At 40.5% G+C, this 16,284-nt stretch overlaps 1 protein-coding gene across 3 annotated transcripts in view; it reads right to left on the reverse strand.

Annotated features, from left to right (window-relative positions):
- Positions 1 to 16,284, reverse strand: part of arhgap23b (Rho GTPase activating protein 23b) — a 43,341-nt gene that overhangs the window by 20,999 nt on the left and 6,058 nt on the right. For 2 of the 3 annotated variants that reach the window (XM_065242631.2, XM_073815799.1), the window contains exons 2-6: positions 1,937 to 2,113; positions 1,041 to 1,065; positions 867 to 959; positions 697 to 775; positions 538 to 592 (exon numbers count right to left, since the gene is read on the reverse strand). In XM_065242631.2, coding sequence (XP_065098703.1) covers positions 538 to 592; positions 697 to 775; positions 867 to 959; positions 1,041 to 1,065; positions 1,937 to 2,113 — 429 coding nt within the window. Of the gene's footprint in view, positions 1 to 531; positions 593 to 696; positions 776 to 866; positions 960 to 1,040; positions 1,066 to 1,936; positions 2,114 to 16,284 lie in introns of all 3 variants that reach the window. The other variant, XM_065242630.2, reaches the window with a different exon arrangement.

Genomic DNA, 16,284 nt, shown 5'->3' on the forward strand with positions numbered 1-16,284 from the left:
AAAGCTGTTTATTATATGTATTTGCATTTTAATAGAGCTGCGTTACAGCTTTTAGACATTTTTGAATAAAACAACACATCTCCTCCTACTTCTTTGTTAGATAACTCCTCTCCTGGGGGCTCATGGTATAGTAAAGTGTCCATCAAAAGAACATTTTGGGATCTTGCTGGAAGTAGAGGGTAATCTGTGTATTTTCGCCTACTGTTTTCGAATACTATGAATTAGGACATACCACTCGCCTCACCTACTGCTTTTCACCTACTATATAGTATGAAAGTAGGCGGTTTCGGGCGCAGCGATTATGTGTCATCTACTGTATTTTATTTTTTGGTAATAAAATGTTTTGTAATGAAATTATTGTTGTCACAAATATATACCCAGATAAACATTGAGACATATGCCTTCGGATCAAAGGGGTGCATGAAAACAACGTTTTGGTCCAGTCACCCTGAATTTTTGAATTGTAGTGCACATGGGTGTTAGGGAAAAGGTTTAGAAAAGTACGAAGAAAAGAAGAAAGGTCATACTCACACTTACCAACTGTAGCACATCCTCATCTTTTGGCATAATGGACAACTCCAGCACATTCTCACTGAACACAAACAAATGAAGCCATGAAACACACAAATTCACATCAGATAGCGGTCCACTTTTGCCAGTTGTCAAATAGTAAAGAATGTGACATTTTTATCTCACCTGTTCTGAATCAATGCTATGACCTGAGAATATGTTTTCCCCAGTATACTTTCTCCATTCACCTTCACCAGCCTGTCCCCTAATCACAAATGCACATTTTAACAGTAACAGTTTAAGGTATGTGAATACACAAAGGACGAATAACCTTTAAATACGAGCAAATGATATACCTGTGCATAGGCCTGCCAGATGGGCTGGACCATTCTCTTTCACATTCTTGACAAATATGGTGTCCATCGGCTCCAGGCGAGACCTCTGACCTCCTAAGCAAGAGCATAAACCATCATACAGCACACAAGTCAAATATTAAGAGTAATAATACAAGAGAGCTGAGATCAACCTACCTTTGCCATTTCCATTTTCCTCATCCTAAAAAAAGAAGGAATGCCTCAGGTCAGTTTTTGTTGCATTGTAATATAGCCTCAATACCACTAGGGGGAGTATTAACAAATTCAATGCTGTTGCTTGTTAGTATTATTTATGATGTTGGGCACCATAGACAATAATTTTGTTAAATAACAAATAGTAAATAAACAATTTTGGCCTGTTTTTAATCACAAGTATGACTTAAAAATGCAATCACATCCTATCCCACAAGGACTTAAAGTTATCATTAATGTCTGTAGGATAAGGGTTTAAAATTTAGGATTACATGCAAACATGCCAAGGTGAATATTTATCTACCCCACTTAATTTACAGTACACAATCCATAAATACATAAAGGCTAGCTAAATGTGCTATTGCCTCATAGTTAGTTGTGTGCACACTTTGGGCCTTCGCTGACATGGCTCATTCCTAACACACGCAGACAAAAGCAAAGAGCTTAGAATCCCTAGAGATGCAAGCGCCTGTCTGTCCTGACTCTCTGTGACACTGAGTATAGGACCCGAGAGGCGCGACATGGATCCGGGGTAATTTAGAGGCGATGGGGACACGGCTCATGGGGTAAACAAGGGTAAAGTCTCTGTCACGCTGTCTCAAATAGGCTTTTAAGCAGATCATATCAGTGCCCCGTATGACCTGTGTACTAAGCATATGTGTCTGAAAGATTTAAGTCTAGTATTGTGCTGTAGACAAAGTCAAAGTTCAACAGAAAACCAAGACCATATCCTAACCAGATGTGACAAGTTATTGTCATTACGCTACACAAAGTGGTGTACAGTATGATGTGTTAATATGTGTAATTGTCATGTTTTATCAGGACAACTGTTGAGTGGGACAGGTTGTTGATCCTGTTACCTTCAGATTAGTGTGGAGGGCAGAATCCGGTGGATAGACGATGAAGTGCCGTAGCGTGAAGCCGAAGCCCTGAGAGTTCTTATGCAGCACCACTGTACGGGGTCCTTTCCAGGCCACGCCCTCCCCTGTAAGGGTTCGAGGGTTCTGACCGGATCCTCCATCTTTATGGCCTTTAGCCTGTAAAAAACAAAAGTAATATGAGACAACTGATACAAACATCCACAAAGCAACTTCCCAGTAAGTTAAGACGGTATGTCATACTGCATTCCGGTGTCTAACCAGAGATGTATAGTAACGAAGTAGAACTACTTCACTACTGTACTTAAGTACTAAAAGACAGTATCTGTACTCTACTGAAGTATTATTTTTTTCTCCTACTTCCACTTTTACTTCAGTACATTTTTTCTTTGAGTTTAATACTTTTACTCCAATACATTTTTTATGTGCTGCATAGTTACTCGTTACTCTCAAATGTTACGAATCATGGTCACATGGTGGTCTGAACCAATTGGAGATAGTGAAGTGCGACCCCTCCCAACCTCTCACTCACAAATATGAGCCGGGGTTGTGGACAAATGTGAAGCGAAGAGAGAACCAAAGTGCGCGAGAAAGACAGAGAGAGAGAGCGAATGCGCAAGAAAGGGCGAGTGTGCGCGAAAGAAGGAAACCTAAATTCAATGAAACACCTTGTACCTTTACCTATTACCATTTTATCGACAAATATTTCATTAATTCTGAATTCTCGATCGCCATATCAGTTAAATTAATCTGAATTATCTGAACATTCATGTCCTTGTACTCCTGCTACAGCCAAAGGAATTGTGAGTGTCCTTTAGCTTAAACATTTGAAATAATATAAACAATATCATATTCAAACTTTTGACTGTTTTCTTTAATAACTACATTACACAATACTTGTACTTTTACTTTCAGTACTTGAGTAGTATATTTTAAAATAAACTACTTGCAATACTTAAGTACAAAGCATGTTTAATACTTTAGTACTTCCACTTAAGTGCTGTGCTTAAAGAGCACTTCAACTTCTACTCAAGTCACTTTTTTGATAGAGCACTTGTACTTTTACTCAAGTCTGGGTCGCTAGTACTTTATACATCTCTGTGTCTAACAGACGTAATGGCTCTGTCTGTGGATGAGTCAGAGAAGGTGACATGTTCCCGCTCACCCTAAAATACTTATTAACAAAGGATTTAACGTGGGGGGGTTCAATTACAGACAATGGTAAATTCGGTAAACTCCTCCCACATCTTAAGGACACAAACTCTCAATCAGGGTAGTGAGGAATGTTTGAGGAATGTCTATAGAAGCTAAAATAAACCGCCACATGGGACTTAACAACAATGCAAGAGGCAAAAATAAATACAGTAGATCCCACTGTAGGAAAACTGGAGCAGATGGGCCTTGCAGCAAGGTACACACTTAGACTAACCCATAATGCAAATAAAGTGAGTAAAGGTCACGTTTGACTCCAGGTCAAATAGCAGATAGATTTTGTGACATTATACAAAAAAAACTGGTGGCATTTATAAGAAATGATTAGAATAATTCTGGTTCAGTCAAGTTTATTGACTTCAAATATTTAGTCTGAGCTTCCCTTTGTAACCATCAAAGGCGGCCTGCTAACCCGGTGTTGCCACCATTTTACCCCTCTGCCCACCCACTTCCCCTTCCTCTTTAGTCCACAAGACCTCACCCTTGCATTCCATCACCTAACACACCAGGCGGTGCTACATTGCCGGAAAACAACAACAGGAAGTGGAAACTTTGAACCAGGAAGCGCAGCACCTCCCTTAACTGGCCATTAAGGGAATCCTCTATACTCCTGACGGGTACAGCTCATATAGCCAGGGATCTTTAATACAAATTCCATTAATAAACCATTCGACAATTACCAGAAACCTTACATATCACTTCCTTAACTCAAGCATGGTTGTTCTTTCTCTAAGGCAACAATTCCTGCCCCGGTTTCTCTGAAGTTTGTCAAAGCTTTGTTGACTATATGAGCATTTCCAGCGTTATGGATGTGACATTTGCAAATATAAAGTCTCAGAGAATGCATTCATTGCCAATATGTTGATTCATCTGTTTATATTTTCCTAAACCCCTGATGATAAGAGTCCAGATTTCAGAAAACTATCGGTTTATACTATAGGGAAACATGCATGCATGCGTTATGAATAAATGACTAGTTTTTGGGAGACAACATGCTTTGTAATTCTGTGAATTTAAAGCTGACATAACACAAGACGTTTTTGCCAATCTAATGTTAATCTTGCTTATATATAGACTAGTATTTCATCATTCATATGTCCAAAGAGTCTTTCGTTTAGTCAGATTTACAAAAGAAAAAACAGCCTTTCCGATATTTGGCGTAAAAGGTCGAACACTTGAAGGCGTGCGGTAGGCGGAGCTGAAGAGTTACGAGTATGCACATCTTCGGATACTACTTTTGGATTTACAGCCGACATAGATGGAAAATCAAACTTTAAAAAAACTTTTTTTTAAATAACCAGCCTTATATTATAAATATGATCCAGAATCGGATACTTAGTCACTAATGGACGAACAGGAACAATAGCAGCAACGATTACACCAGGACGTCTCTATCAGGTAATTAATCCTTGCTTGTTTATCCGCTATTTTAATAAAAAAGCAACATAATCCAGATTTTAACTGCATTTGCCCGTTTTAAAAGGTGTAAATGTTGTAAATGCAGTACAAAGTGCTATTGTTGGTGTTGTTTACATGACATGCACGTATGCGCGATTGCAAACAAAACACGTGAGATTTTGAATTACTTACGCCTGTGGTTGTGACTCCTAAACGTTTTTTTTTTAAGTTTTGACCACTCCAATAGTTGTAAAAAAGTGGAAAATCCGGCGTCAAACTGAGCCTTGTTTGTAAAGCAGTCCTCTCCGAAATGCAGCCAGGGAACAAACAAACTCATTCACAATTACGTTGCTGTCCGGGAAAAACCAACTGCATCCACTGTTGTCTTACGACAGGGAAAGCTAAATAAGGTTTTCTTCTCCTTACATCCAAAAACACACTTCTTTTGTCGAACTATCTTGCTAAAACAAAGTTGTCGCATGCTGTCCAATGATACTGGTGACTTCTACACGACGAAGCAATGCTAATGCGCGTTCGCGCTCTCACTTGACGTGCAGGGCAGGCGTGCTTTTCTGGGGGTAAAGGCCCATAAAAGGAATATGGGGTCAATCAGTCGTAACGGATACCCCCGTTTGAAAAAAACTTTCCGAAACTTGTAGGAAAAAGGAGGCGTGAGTTTGGCTGAGAAATACTCTGTTACAAGCTCAACTGCTTTTTTGACACTTTGCTTATGTTTAGCATGAGGACTACAACTCTTAAACTGTGTTAATAAGTCAGAATGCATGAAATATCATTAAACCTCCCCTTTAAAGGAACAAACCAGAAGCAACAATTCAAAAAAAAAAAAAAATAGAGAACGGACAGCTCTTCAATGAACAAATACTTTTTTTATTTTAGTTTTTATGTATGCATTTATGTTTCATGGTACGCATTTACGTTAAGGATATAACATTTCTCCATTATAGACGTGACAGTTTTGAAATTTGCACTTACTCAACTATGGAAAACTTTAACCGAGATCTTGCATGGGTTTGTAAACCAGCAAATATTGCGTCTGGGATAAAAACTTTTCAAACCCTTTTCATAATAAGGTTTGATTATGGTTTCTATTTTGTCTCTCAGGCCTTTAGCCCAAAGTATACTTTGGCCGTCCATGTTCATGCACATACATTTCATCATTAGGAGGGTCCGCGTTCGTCTGCACACCCCTTCTGTTTTGGGAATACAGAGTGGTCGCACACACCATCGTCTTTTTTCTTTCTATTATTTGACCCTTCTTCTAAGAACAGAAGGCTAAAAATCATATCCTTTTCTATAAAGTTTGATTCTTTGTTTTCTTGTTTGTTCTAAACTTTGTTTGCAATGGTGGATCTGCTCCTTTTTTACGAATGTCCTGTTAATGATGCAGCTTAGTGCAAACTCTGTAAGAATATATCTGATGTTTTATGTTGTTAAATATTGGAAGCTGTGCAGTATTCTACCCTACTGAAAAATCCAGCAAAGAGCAGCATAAGCTGGCAGTAGCTAGTTTAAGCTAGTCCACCCAGCCTGACAAAACTGGTCAAGCTGGTGGGTCAGCTGGTCTTCCAGCCTGACCAGCTAAGTCCAGCTAGACCAGCTTAAAAATGACCAAAACACAGGCAGACCAGCTTGCTACACCAGCAAAACCAAGCTGGGAGACCAGCTAAAATCAGCTCACCAGCTTATGCTGGTTTTAGCCGGATTTTCCAATAGGGATCTGGAAGGAAATGAGAAGAAAAAAATGGTATTGTTGGTATGGCTAGTGCACATTGAGACATGTTACAATGACAATTGATAACACAGAAAGAACAGAATAGGAAGGAAGACATCAAGATAAGGAATGAGAAATAAAGTGACTAAAAAGCAAAGGATTGATGGAATTAATTGCTTTTGAAATGACTAGATTCCTTACTGCATTCCTGGACCAGCATGTCACACTCTGGTGATGATACACACCTAAGTGTTAGGCTACATTGACATTCCAGTTCGCACTTTCCTTTTAGAAGAGTGATAATGTTCAAATTGTTTGTTTTTTAAAATGGGAATCACCTCTGACAAAGCCAACTTGACCAGACAGGCACGAACATTATTTACTTTGTAATGAAACCCCTACAGCCTTCAGGCATCTGACGTATTTCTTATCAGGGAATCATTCACAAAAATCTGACAACACTTTAGATAATACAGGAAGTTCATCAGCCAGTTCATTGGTCCACATTCAGTGTTTTGGTTGTGCAGAGGTTAATAGGAATGGAAACACATGGCAAGAATTTGTCCATACAGTGAGTCACTCCTACACACCAAACACGCACAAATGTTTACTGCAGGCATGGGAGCCACTCTGAATTTGTTTCCTCTCCACTGGACTTCAGTTCCTCAGAAAGCCCTTCTTACGTAAGCCCCAGTAGTTGCATGTAGACGCAATTACAGCACATCAAAACACAAAGTCTGAAAGCAAATGTGGATGCAGCCTGGGCTAAAAACACCAATACACAGATAACCAAGTAGGAGTTTTGTGTAATATGAGGATTAAAGAGCTGCATGTGTACACACCAGCACCAATTGAATGTTGAAATTTGCTTCAAATGAGAGATGTAATGCAGTTTAACATCCCATCGCATCAGCATCGATGGTTTGAATCACCTCTTACCCTTTTTAAACCCCAACGCATTGTGCCAGTTTCAGGAACCCGTGCGAGATGGGGACAGACATCGGCACTCCTAAGGATCGCCAACCATATGCAGTGGGGCTCTGGATGGCAGCAGTCCACACCCACTGATGCCTCAAAACACCACTCCTTACCCAATGGTGCTGGGATCCTGGATTGGTACTGTTTTACTGAGCACATAATCAGCCCGAACATTCACAAGCATCCATTGGGTACACCAACTCAGGGTCATACGAACATAAACTCAATACTCAATGTTTTCCTCTACTCATCAAGAGAGAAGCACGTGTACATCATATTTCCAGTAACTTTGAGCTGGTTAAAATGGCCATTTTGGGCTTTCCACACCCTCATGGTGGTCTCTCCAAGATTTTATTACAGAATTCCAGAAAAGTCTTTATCCAAATGAGGCTGAGCAGTAATATCCAATAAAACATATGGTCTGTTATAAACGGTTTCAATCCATTTTAATCCAAAACTAATATGATTTGGTTTTAATTCTTAAAGTCCTCCAGTGTCTGCTTGCTTTTCTTCTCAGGCTAATGAGTGGCTGTCCAAAGCTTTCCGACATTTTTTCCTCATATCCGTCAGCCCGGAGTGAACTCTGCCAATCAGACGAGTCGACTAGGTTTCAATCACTCTTTCAGTCCATCTCTCCACTTCTTTTTCCTGAGCCACTCTATTCCCAACCCAGTGGTGTGATGAAGCAGCTCTCACTGGCACACATCTCTCCCCCCTTTTCTCTCTCCCTCTCTCTCTCTGGTTGACCGGCCCGGCATCTCTGTCAGCTCATCTTAAACTCAGTGATCCTGTGTTAATGCTGGTTTCCTGCTAAACTAGCAAAAGCACAGAGCTTTCCGTATTCAAACTTATTTTTGTCCTTTTTCTAAAAAAAAGTCCATAAACACGTCTCGCACAACTACACTGAAACCAACCCAAATTGATGTTGTATACATGATTAATTTGCGCTGTAATTCTGTCACTTAAAACAGAGAAGAAGACATAAACCTTGTTGTTCATAATCATTTGTTGCTCACCATAGTAGCAAAGGAGCAGAAGTAAAGCTAATAGGCTCACTACCTTCTGCTGCACAAACACAAGCATACAGTCCACCACTGTTGTTGTTGTTGTTGCTGCTGAGACGTAGCATTGTCTGACTAGGATCGAGACGATGTTGTGATGATATCATTGTATCACGAAATATCCGGATTGGCTGTACAAATGCAACCGTAAGTAAAGTGTCGTGTCCAGATTTATCCACTCTAGGACCCGGCCGGGTTTAAAAAATAGTAAAAATGTTTACTTATACAGCCAAATGGTGGTTTAAATGGTTTAAACCAGTGGTCTTCAATCTATTCAGGACAAATACCCCTAAATGGAAAGAGAGGAGGAGTAGGGATCCCCTGTACATGTATAAATTAAGACTGGATTTACACCTTGTTATGATTACAAAGATTACAAAGATACGTTACAAAGATTTTAAAATAATATTTTTGTATACAGCCACATATTACATAAATAGTTTTAATGTGAAAACTTTTAATTTTTAAAGTTTTAATTTTTATTATTAGTCTATGAATGCATTTAGTTTGAGGCCTTTTTTGAAAAAAAAAAAAAACAACAACAATTATTTAGAATTTAAACAATATGTGAAGGACCCCCAGTAATACCAACACAGACCCCTGTTAAAGACCCATGGTATAAACCAGTTATATTAGTCCAGCCATTGCACAAATTACTGATTTTGTATTGATATCTGTGTGTGGTGTTTAGAGATAAACGTTTCTCATCTCACATAATTAAATTAAATCAATATTCAAAGCCCATTTTTTATTTATTTATTTATTCATTAAAGGTGGGGTCAGGGACGGACTGGGGCTAAAAAACAGCCCTGGACTTTTTCCCAAATAGGCCCATCATCCGGCCATTCGCCCCTAGCCGTACGCAACAGACACAATGATTTCCTGATACTATGCCACAATACTGTCAGACTATCAGACGTTATTTAATATTTTGTCAATGTCATATTACACTTTGATGTATAATATGGGTGTGAATCTGTGAAATAATGAAAATGGCTAGGCCCTATATTAATTTTGTCTGTAAAGCTTTCACAAACAACCACCAGGTCTTTGCCAATTGCACAATACTAAACACAAATATGAAAGACAAGAAAAAAATGCACTCTGATAGAAGACAGACAGAAATTGCATTGTTTGCAAGCTAGGATTTTTTGTTTAAACTAATATTTGGTCAATTATTTAGCCCCCTTTCTTGTATATTAGCACGTTTAGAGTGGTCACAATGCATGCCTGATATTTTCCGTTTAATTCAATACCTTAGTCTTCATTGTAGCAGAAAATGTGAGCTCACTATAATCTCTCATATACAATAAAGTCAATGAAAGAAATGAAAACCAATGCAATACGATGAATGTCCACCCACAGACTGTTTGTAAACAGGGTTGGATAAATATTTGTTGCTTTGGTGTGTGTGATTTTGGTTAGATGCCAGTTGTAGGTTACAGTTTGACAAGAGTTTACAGTTTGACAAAAGCACAATGTTTTATTGTGACTGCACACAAATATAAGCAATACTTTGCAGTTTGAATGATTTCCCATATGAACAAAATGACGGACTATGTATTGTTTTTACGTTTCCACTGTTCAATCGCGCCCGCGCCTCTCTCTCTCTCCTGCACACACACACACACGTCTCTCTCTAACAGTAGTTGCGCATTATGTTAATTTTCACGCGAGTTTTATTTATTTTTATATCGTGTATATTATATTATAATGTCACGTGTCCTGCTACTACTGGCACTTAGCTCTTGTTGATGTGAAGTTAACTCGGTCTGTCCTGTCCCTCATCATGACTAGGCTGTGGATGCTCAAGCTCGCGGACATATGGCGCTTTTCCATTGCATAGTACCCCACGGTTTAGTTTAGTTTGGGTCGGGTCAGCTCACCTCACTTTGGCGTGGTTAGCTTTTCCATCGAGTTTAGTATCACTTCGGAGTGGGAGGGATTATAGGCGTGTCGTTATATTTACGCTGCCTACTGCTGTGACATCATACACGTGAGAGCGTTGTTGTACATTCCCATACATTCATTTATTTCTCAGTCTGCCACAAAATTAAAATTGGCCACCACAAATAGATGTTTGCACATCGCGTTTATCCCTACCTCTTTCTCACATGACAGTTTCTGTTCAAACACCGACCCGTGGCGTCAGTCGACGGCGCTCCGCTGAGCCTCATTCAAGTTGCATTTAAGCATATATAATGCGGACGTGCACGTCGCGAATGTGCCGCCACAAACTGCAAGTCTGGAAAAAACTGTTATGGTGTCCCGGATTCTCAACTTGCGGATGTTTTTCATCGCTAAAAGGGTGTTTGGAAACTTATAGCAGAACACAGATAACAACATGTTTGCTTGAGACAGCGCAAGCTAGCAGTAAGCTAAAGCTAATATTTACATTATAGCGATGACGTGACGATTCTCTCAGACCAATCAGTGATCTACAGTGTTTTCGCGTCACGTTTGGTATCAGCTCGGGTCGCTTGGAACCCCAACCGAGGTGGTACGAAAAAAAGTATCGGGTACTACGTACTGCACCCAATGGAAAAGCTCCCAAAAGTAAGCTGACCCGACCCAAACTAAACTAAACCGTGGGGTACTATGCAATGGAAAAGCGCCAATAGACTCTTGCAATTCCAGGAATCCGTGGACCAATTACGGCTAGTAGGCCGACTCTTCTTCCGTGTTTGTTTTTTTTTACACGTAGCAGCATATAAGTGATCGTATTAGTGCCCCTGCTGTTGGCTGTTCATATTGCGTTATTTTTTTTGCCGTCGGCCGGGCAACGGCCCTCCGTTAAACGGCCGTTCTGGACTTTTCCAGAACGCACAGATTGCCAATCCGTCCCTGGGTGGGGTAACGATTTCTGGTAACCATTGTTGATATTCCAAATCACCAAAACAAACACGCCTCTACCCTAATAGGATCTGGACCTTCTTTTGATAGACCCGCCCCACACATACGCAACCCAGGCAACGATGTCGTAAATTAGGGAAAGCAGTGTGTGTTACTATGGTAATCCAGGTTAAATGTGTTTTAATAGTACTGCACGTTTTAACGTGTGAATGGTTTCGCTTCATTTCATGCAGAAGCACATGAGGAAGCACAAGAGGAAGAGGTCCAAATGTTGAAGTGGACAAATGCCTGCAGGAGACATAGATTGCATGCACATGCTTCAGTGCAAAGACTTGCAGTAGCGCAGGTAAGTGTCCTTGCTGGATTGAATTTTTACCAGTATTTGCTAAACCCCTTACTGTACATTCAGACCGCCACCGGCGAGAGCGTCAAAGTGGTCGGAAGTCATTCATTTTCAATGAGAGCCGGCGGCGAGCTCCGGCGAGAAGCGGCGCGGCGCGTCATGTACAGCGTGAGCGTCGAGGAGAGTTGAAATCAGCTCAACTTTATGGTAATGAGATATGACGCGGTTCGGCGGCAACCAATCGGAAGGCGGAAATGTTCACCGGCAACCAATCGGAAGGCGGAAACCTCCGCCTGAGAGGAGTTCAGAGAATGCATTCGAGCATCAGAGCGTCCACTACAACTTTTCTTTAGGGTCGTTGTCTGGGCAGCCAGAACTTTTATTGACGCTCTCGCCGGTGGCGGTCTGAATGCACAGTTAGAGGTTTGATGAACTGAGCGCTCTATCCTCTGCGTCATTACAAGACCCCTTACTGCTGATTGGCTACAACAAGTGCGTTTTGGTACTCGGCACGATTCACTTTTCCAAAGCGTTTTTCAAATATTGCATACCCCACCTTTAAGTGTAACAAGCAGACTAAGGGCGCACTCACATTATCCAAACCAAACCAAGCCCCAGCGCGTTTGTCACCCCTCCATACTCCCCCAGGTGCACGCACTCACACTGTACTTTTTAGCGATCCGAGTCCGGGCGCACTTTCTTCATTAAGATGCGATTGTTTTGAAAAAAGCAGGAAGTAAGTTCTCTCTTAACACTGGAACCCTCCATTATGATAAGTCTGTGTTTTTTATTCGGAGTCGTTTGGTGCGCGATTACAGACATCCCTCTCACATGATTGCATCCCTCTCACATGTCATCAAATTGCTTAGTTGATCTGTCACATGTGCAGCTCGGACATTCACGTAACCACGCAGCTCGCATCAAAAGGTTTTTATGGAGGCAGATGAAGGTGAGTGGTCGAGCAACTGATGTCTTCACCTTTTGAATCGCGCTCAGGCGCGATTGTGCTCACACCACAGCCTTGGGCGCCTGAGCCCAAGTGAACCACGCTCCGGCCCACCTCTGCAACCCGGCCGCGGCGCGATTAACCGATCCGCGCCCGGGCGCGGTACAGAGCGATCACACTAGTCAAACAAACCAGGCTTTGGGGGTCAAACGCGCCCGAGCGCGGTTTGGTTTGGATAGTGTGAGTGCGCCCTAATACTCAGTCAACCTCACTTTACATCAGGGTCCAAAGCTTCCCTTCAGGGTTTATTTTCTTACTGGCTGACTGTACAATAAGCATTACTTATGGCATGATTAAGTAAATTCAATGTTTACTTAATTTCTATAAGATTAACCAAATAGACAACAAAAACAAAAAGAAAACGGGTGTCTCTAAATCAGACAGCTGCTTTCACAAGCTGTCCAAAAAATATCACATCACAAAATGCTCATTCATGGTTTGTGTCCTTGTAAGGCAAGCCCAGGTCATTTTCTCTTTAGCACAACACAGCAATATAAAAAATATAATCAAGGACAACAAAATGCTGTGATTTCAGTAAGAGGAAAAGATGGATGGAAAGTGGGATAGATAGACGGTGACATGGAGTGACTTCACAAACAGAGTCGCTCTGACAATACTGCCGCTGACACAGAGGAACAATGAGACACGTGGGACTGATCAGTGCTGGGGATTAAACACTCACAACAGGCTCACAAACACAATTTGTATCGTAAAGTCATAAAGTACTCAACTACTGTAAGGCATACTTAAATTAATATGTAATTAAAGTTAAAGGGCACCATGTGGGAATCATGCCACAGTAATCATCCATGCAAACAATTTTACATTTAAATCACTTCTAATAGCCATCCAACACAGCCCAAGTGAAAATTTGGGCTGTCAGTTCAAATGTAATAGATGTCTAACTATAGCGCAAAACAAATGAAACCAAAACAAAGCATCTGATTTTGCAACCAAAAACAAAGCATCTGATTTTTTTTCTTTCGGTTTATTCGACACCTTGAAAATTAAAGGTCATTCAAGCACAGTGCATTGTGGGATACAGCACAGGGTACTGCAGTTTTATACCATATAGTGCACATAACTTGATTACAAAAATGGCACTATAAATACAAACATAAAATAGTTTACTTTTTAGTAATCATAACAGAGCAATACTACAACAGAACCTGCTGTTTAGTAATGCTTGAATTCATTACTGTTACACTTTTACTTGCATAACCACATAGATCTGAATAGGAGGAGAGATCCTTTGGTTGACCTATATTATTTAGTCAACTGTGAAATTGTTAAAAAATAACGTTTCATATTTCTAAATAAAATGTATCTGGCCCCCTCACTTTTGTTTTCCACATAACTGCAGATGTTCCTACAACAGCCAAGAAGCAGATGCCACGTAGCTAGTGAGAGCTGGCTACATGACCTCTTCTACTTCATGAGCAATTGTAATTATGATGTAACCTCCATCTCTGAATTGGGACCAGTGATCACTTTAGCTCAATCCTTGAATAGGACTTTTAATCCACAGTGGATTCAACTCTGTACAATAGGCCTGAAGCCATTATAACCTGAATTCTGTTCTAATTCATAGATTTCATTTTTTTTGTTAGTGAAAAACGGTTCCTGAAAAAGCACCTTTATTTTTAAAAGTGTATGGAAAATGACAAATTCTGCATAATATTTTCAGCATTTTGACTATGCACTTTAAATTTCCCTTTCTGTTTTTTCATTGTAAGTGCTTCAGGCGTTTAAGTTCATCTCAGTTATCTCTTACACAACAGCATCTGCTACACATCACAGTGTTCTTCTGGATATAAATCTTTCTTTCTCTCTATCTTGTGTTGTTCCTTTCTTCGACTTACCAAACCCACAGACTGGTGTCATGTGGCTGACTAGAGAAACAATTAACCACATGCTTTGTCCTCTTTAGCCCACACAATAGAGTATGAGGACAACGATGACAACAGATTTCAAAATTTTCAGTCAAAATGAATAAGTCCACTCTTCACTCAACTGTCCATCAAGCTTCTTCCCATTCCAGTCACATTCCACTTGAGCAAAGAACACGCCAGATCTAATTTTCCACAGAGCAGGAAAAGCATGTGCCTTGAAATTTGCGTGGAAAAATAGCATACCAATCATGTGATACCCACATACTTTTAAAAGAATTGATACGTATGATGGGTAATCAAATTCTAGCAATGGAAAATCTAATACTAAACTTCTTTAAGAAAAAACATAGTCCAGAAACGTAAAATGATATAGGATTACACTACATCTGCAGCAAAAAGATTCCCAGACAGGGTTTAGATTAAAAAAGGACTAGGTCTTAGTTATATTAGGACATTTAAGTAGTTTTTAAAATCAAACCTTACAAAAAAACAATACTGGTGTGCATATTGAAATACGTCAGTGCAAGGTGTTTTTAAATTAAGGCAGCTCAAACATGCATTTCATTCTGGGACTTGTCTGGGAAGCCACCCGTAGTGTTTATGCAGGTAGTAAAATGTATTCCTGTGGCTGAAATGGTAATTCATGGCGCTAGTAATGCTACAGTCATGATTTGGAGTCCCATACATAATATGCATGGACCGATAAATGCAAGTCGCTTTGAATAAAAAGTATCTGCCAAATGCATAAATGTAAATGATTTGAACACCCAGCTGGCTATTCTAAAGCCAAGCCCTAAACCAAGCACAGCAAAGCCAACCTGTTTTTTTAGGTGGGGGTCAGCATTAAAGGATTGTGGGCATGCCGTAGCATGATACTTCAATTCACAGAGCAGCGGCTGGCTATACAGATTGGGTCCCTTCTGACTTGCAACCTCCTTAGGAGAGAACCGGACTTTGTTGACTGCACCTCATACTGTCCCTTTATTTTACACCACCTCTCTTTAATTTCTCACCCACTAATGTGCACCGTTCACCATCATTAAACATCAAACCACGTTTGATGGTCTTTCTATTTTTCTTCTCGATTTCTCCATCTTATGTTTCTTCATACCTTAGACATTCTTTTCCTAGTCCCCAGCTGAGCTGAGAATGTCTCTCTTCTGTTCCTGCTCCTTCTAATGTCTCTTTGATTCCAGCTTGTCTCCTCTGATCTCCTGTCAGTTTTCACACCAGGCCTCTTGATGCAATCTTACCTCTGAGAGAGAGATGTGGAGCAGCTCTAGCTGACCTTTAAACTTCAACCTACCCAAGCCTCCATCTTCTCCATCTACCCAAGCCTCCATCTTCTCACATCACACAGGAGCAGATCCCGCTCCACTCCAGAGGAGTATAAACAGTGGTTTATTGTCAACGCTGCATTTCAAAGACAAGATCAGGCCTGGCTTGTACCTCCCACTCCGAGATATAACCAAGGCTCATTCAGAAGCCCACACGTTCATTCTTTTTCCAAATTTTGGATCAAATGAAATGGGATCTATGCGATGTGTCACTCAAGAACCAGCTTAGTTGGCTCCTGGTTGCTTCACATCGCAATTTGGACCCCGGTGCCACCTTAAAACTTTCTTTGTACTAAAAGGTCAAAGGTAAGGCACGCCTGTAAAGTGTTATCATGGTAATGCACTAAGAAGCCAAACTGAAAGGTTGTTTAAGGTGTGAACATAATGGATAACAACAACAAGAAGATACCTCAAGTAGAAAAAGACCTTGCTTGGATTTACTTGTCAATCAGGGAAGGTCAATGCTGCTGTCTCACAGCAAATTAACAGCCTGTCCGGATCCCTACAGCAGAGTTGAT

Source organism: Paramisgurnus dabryanus, chromosome 1 (genome assembly GCF_030506205.2).
Source record: "Paramisgurnus dabryanus chromosome 1, PD_genome_1.1, whole genome shotgun sequence".
Lineage (NCBI taxonomy): Eukaryota > Metazoa > Chordata > Actinopteri > Cypriniformes > Cobitidae > Paramisgurnus > Paramisgurnus dabryanus.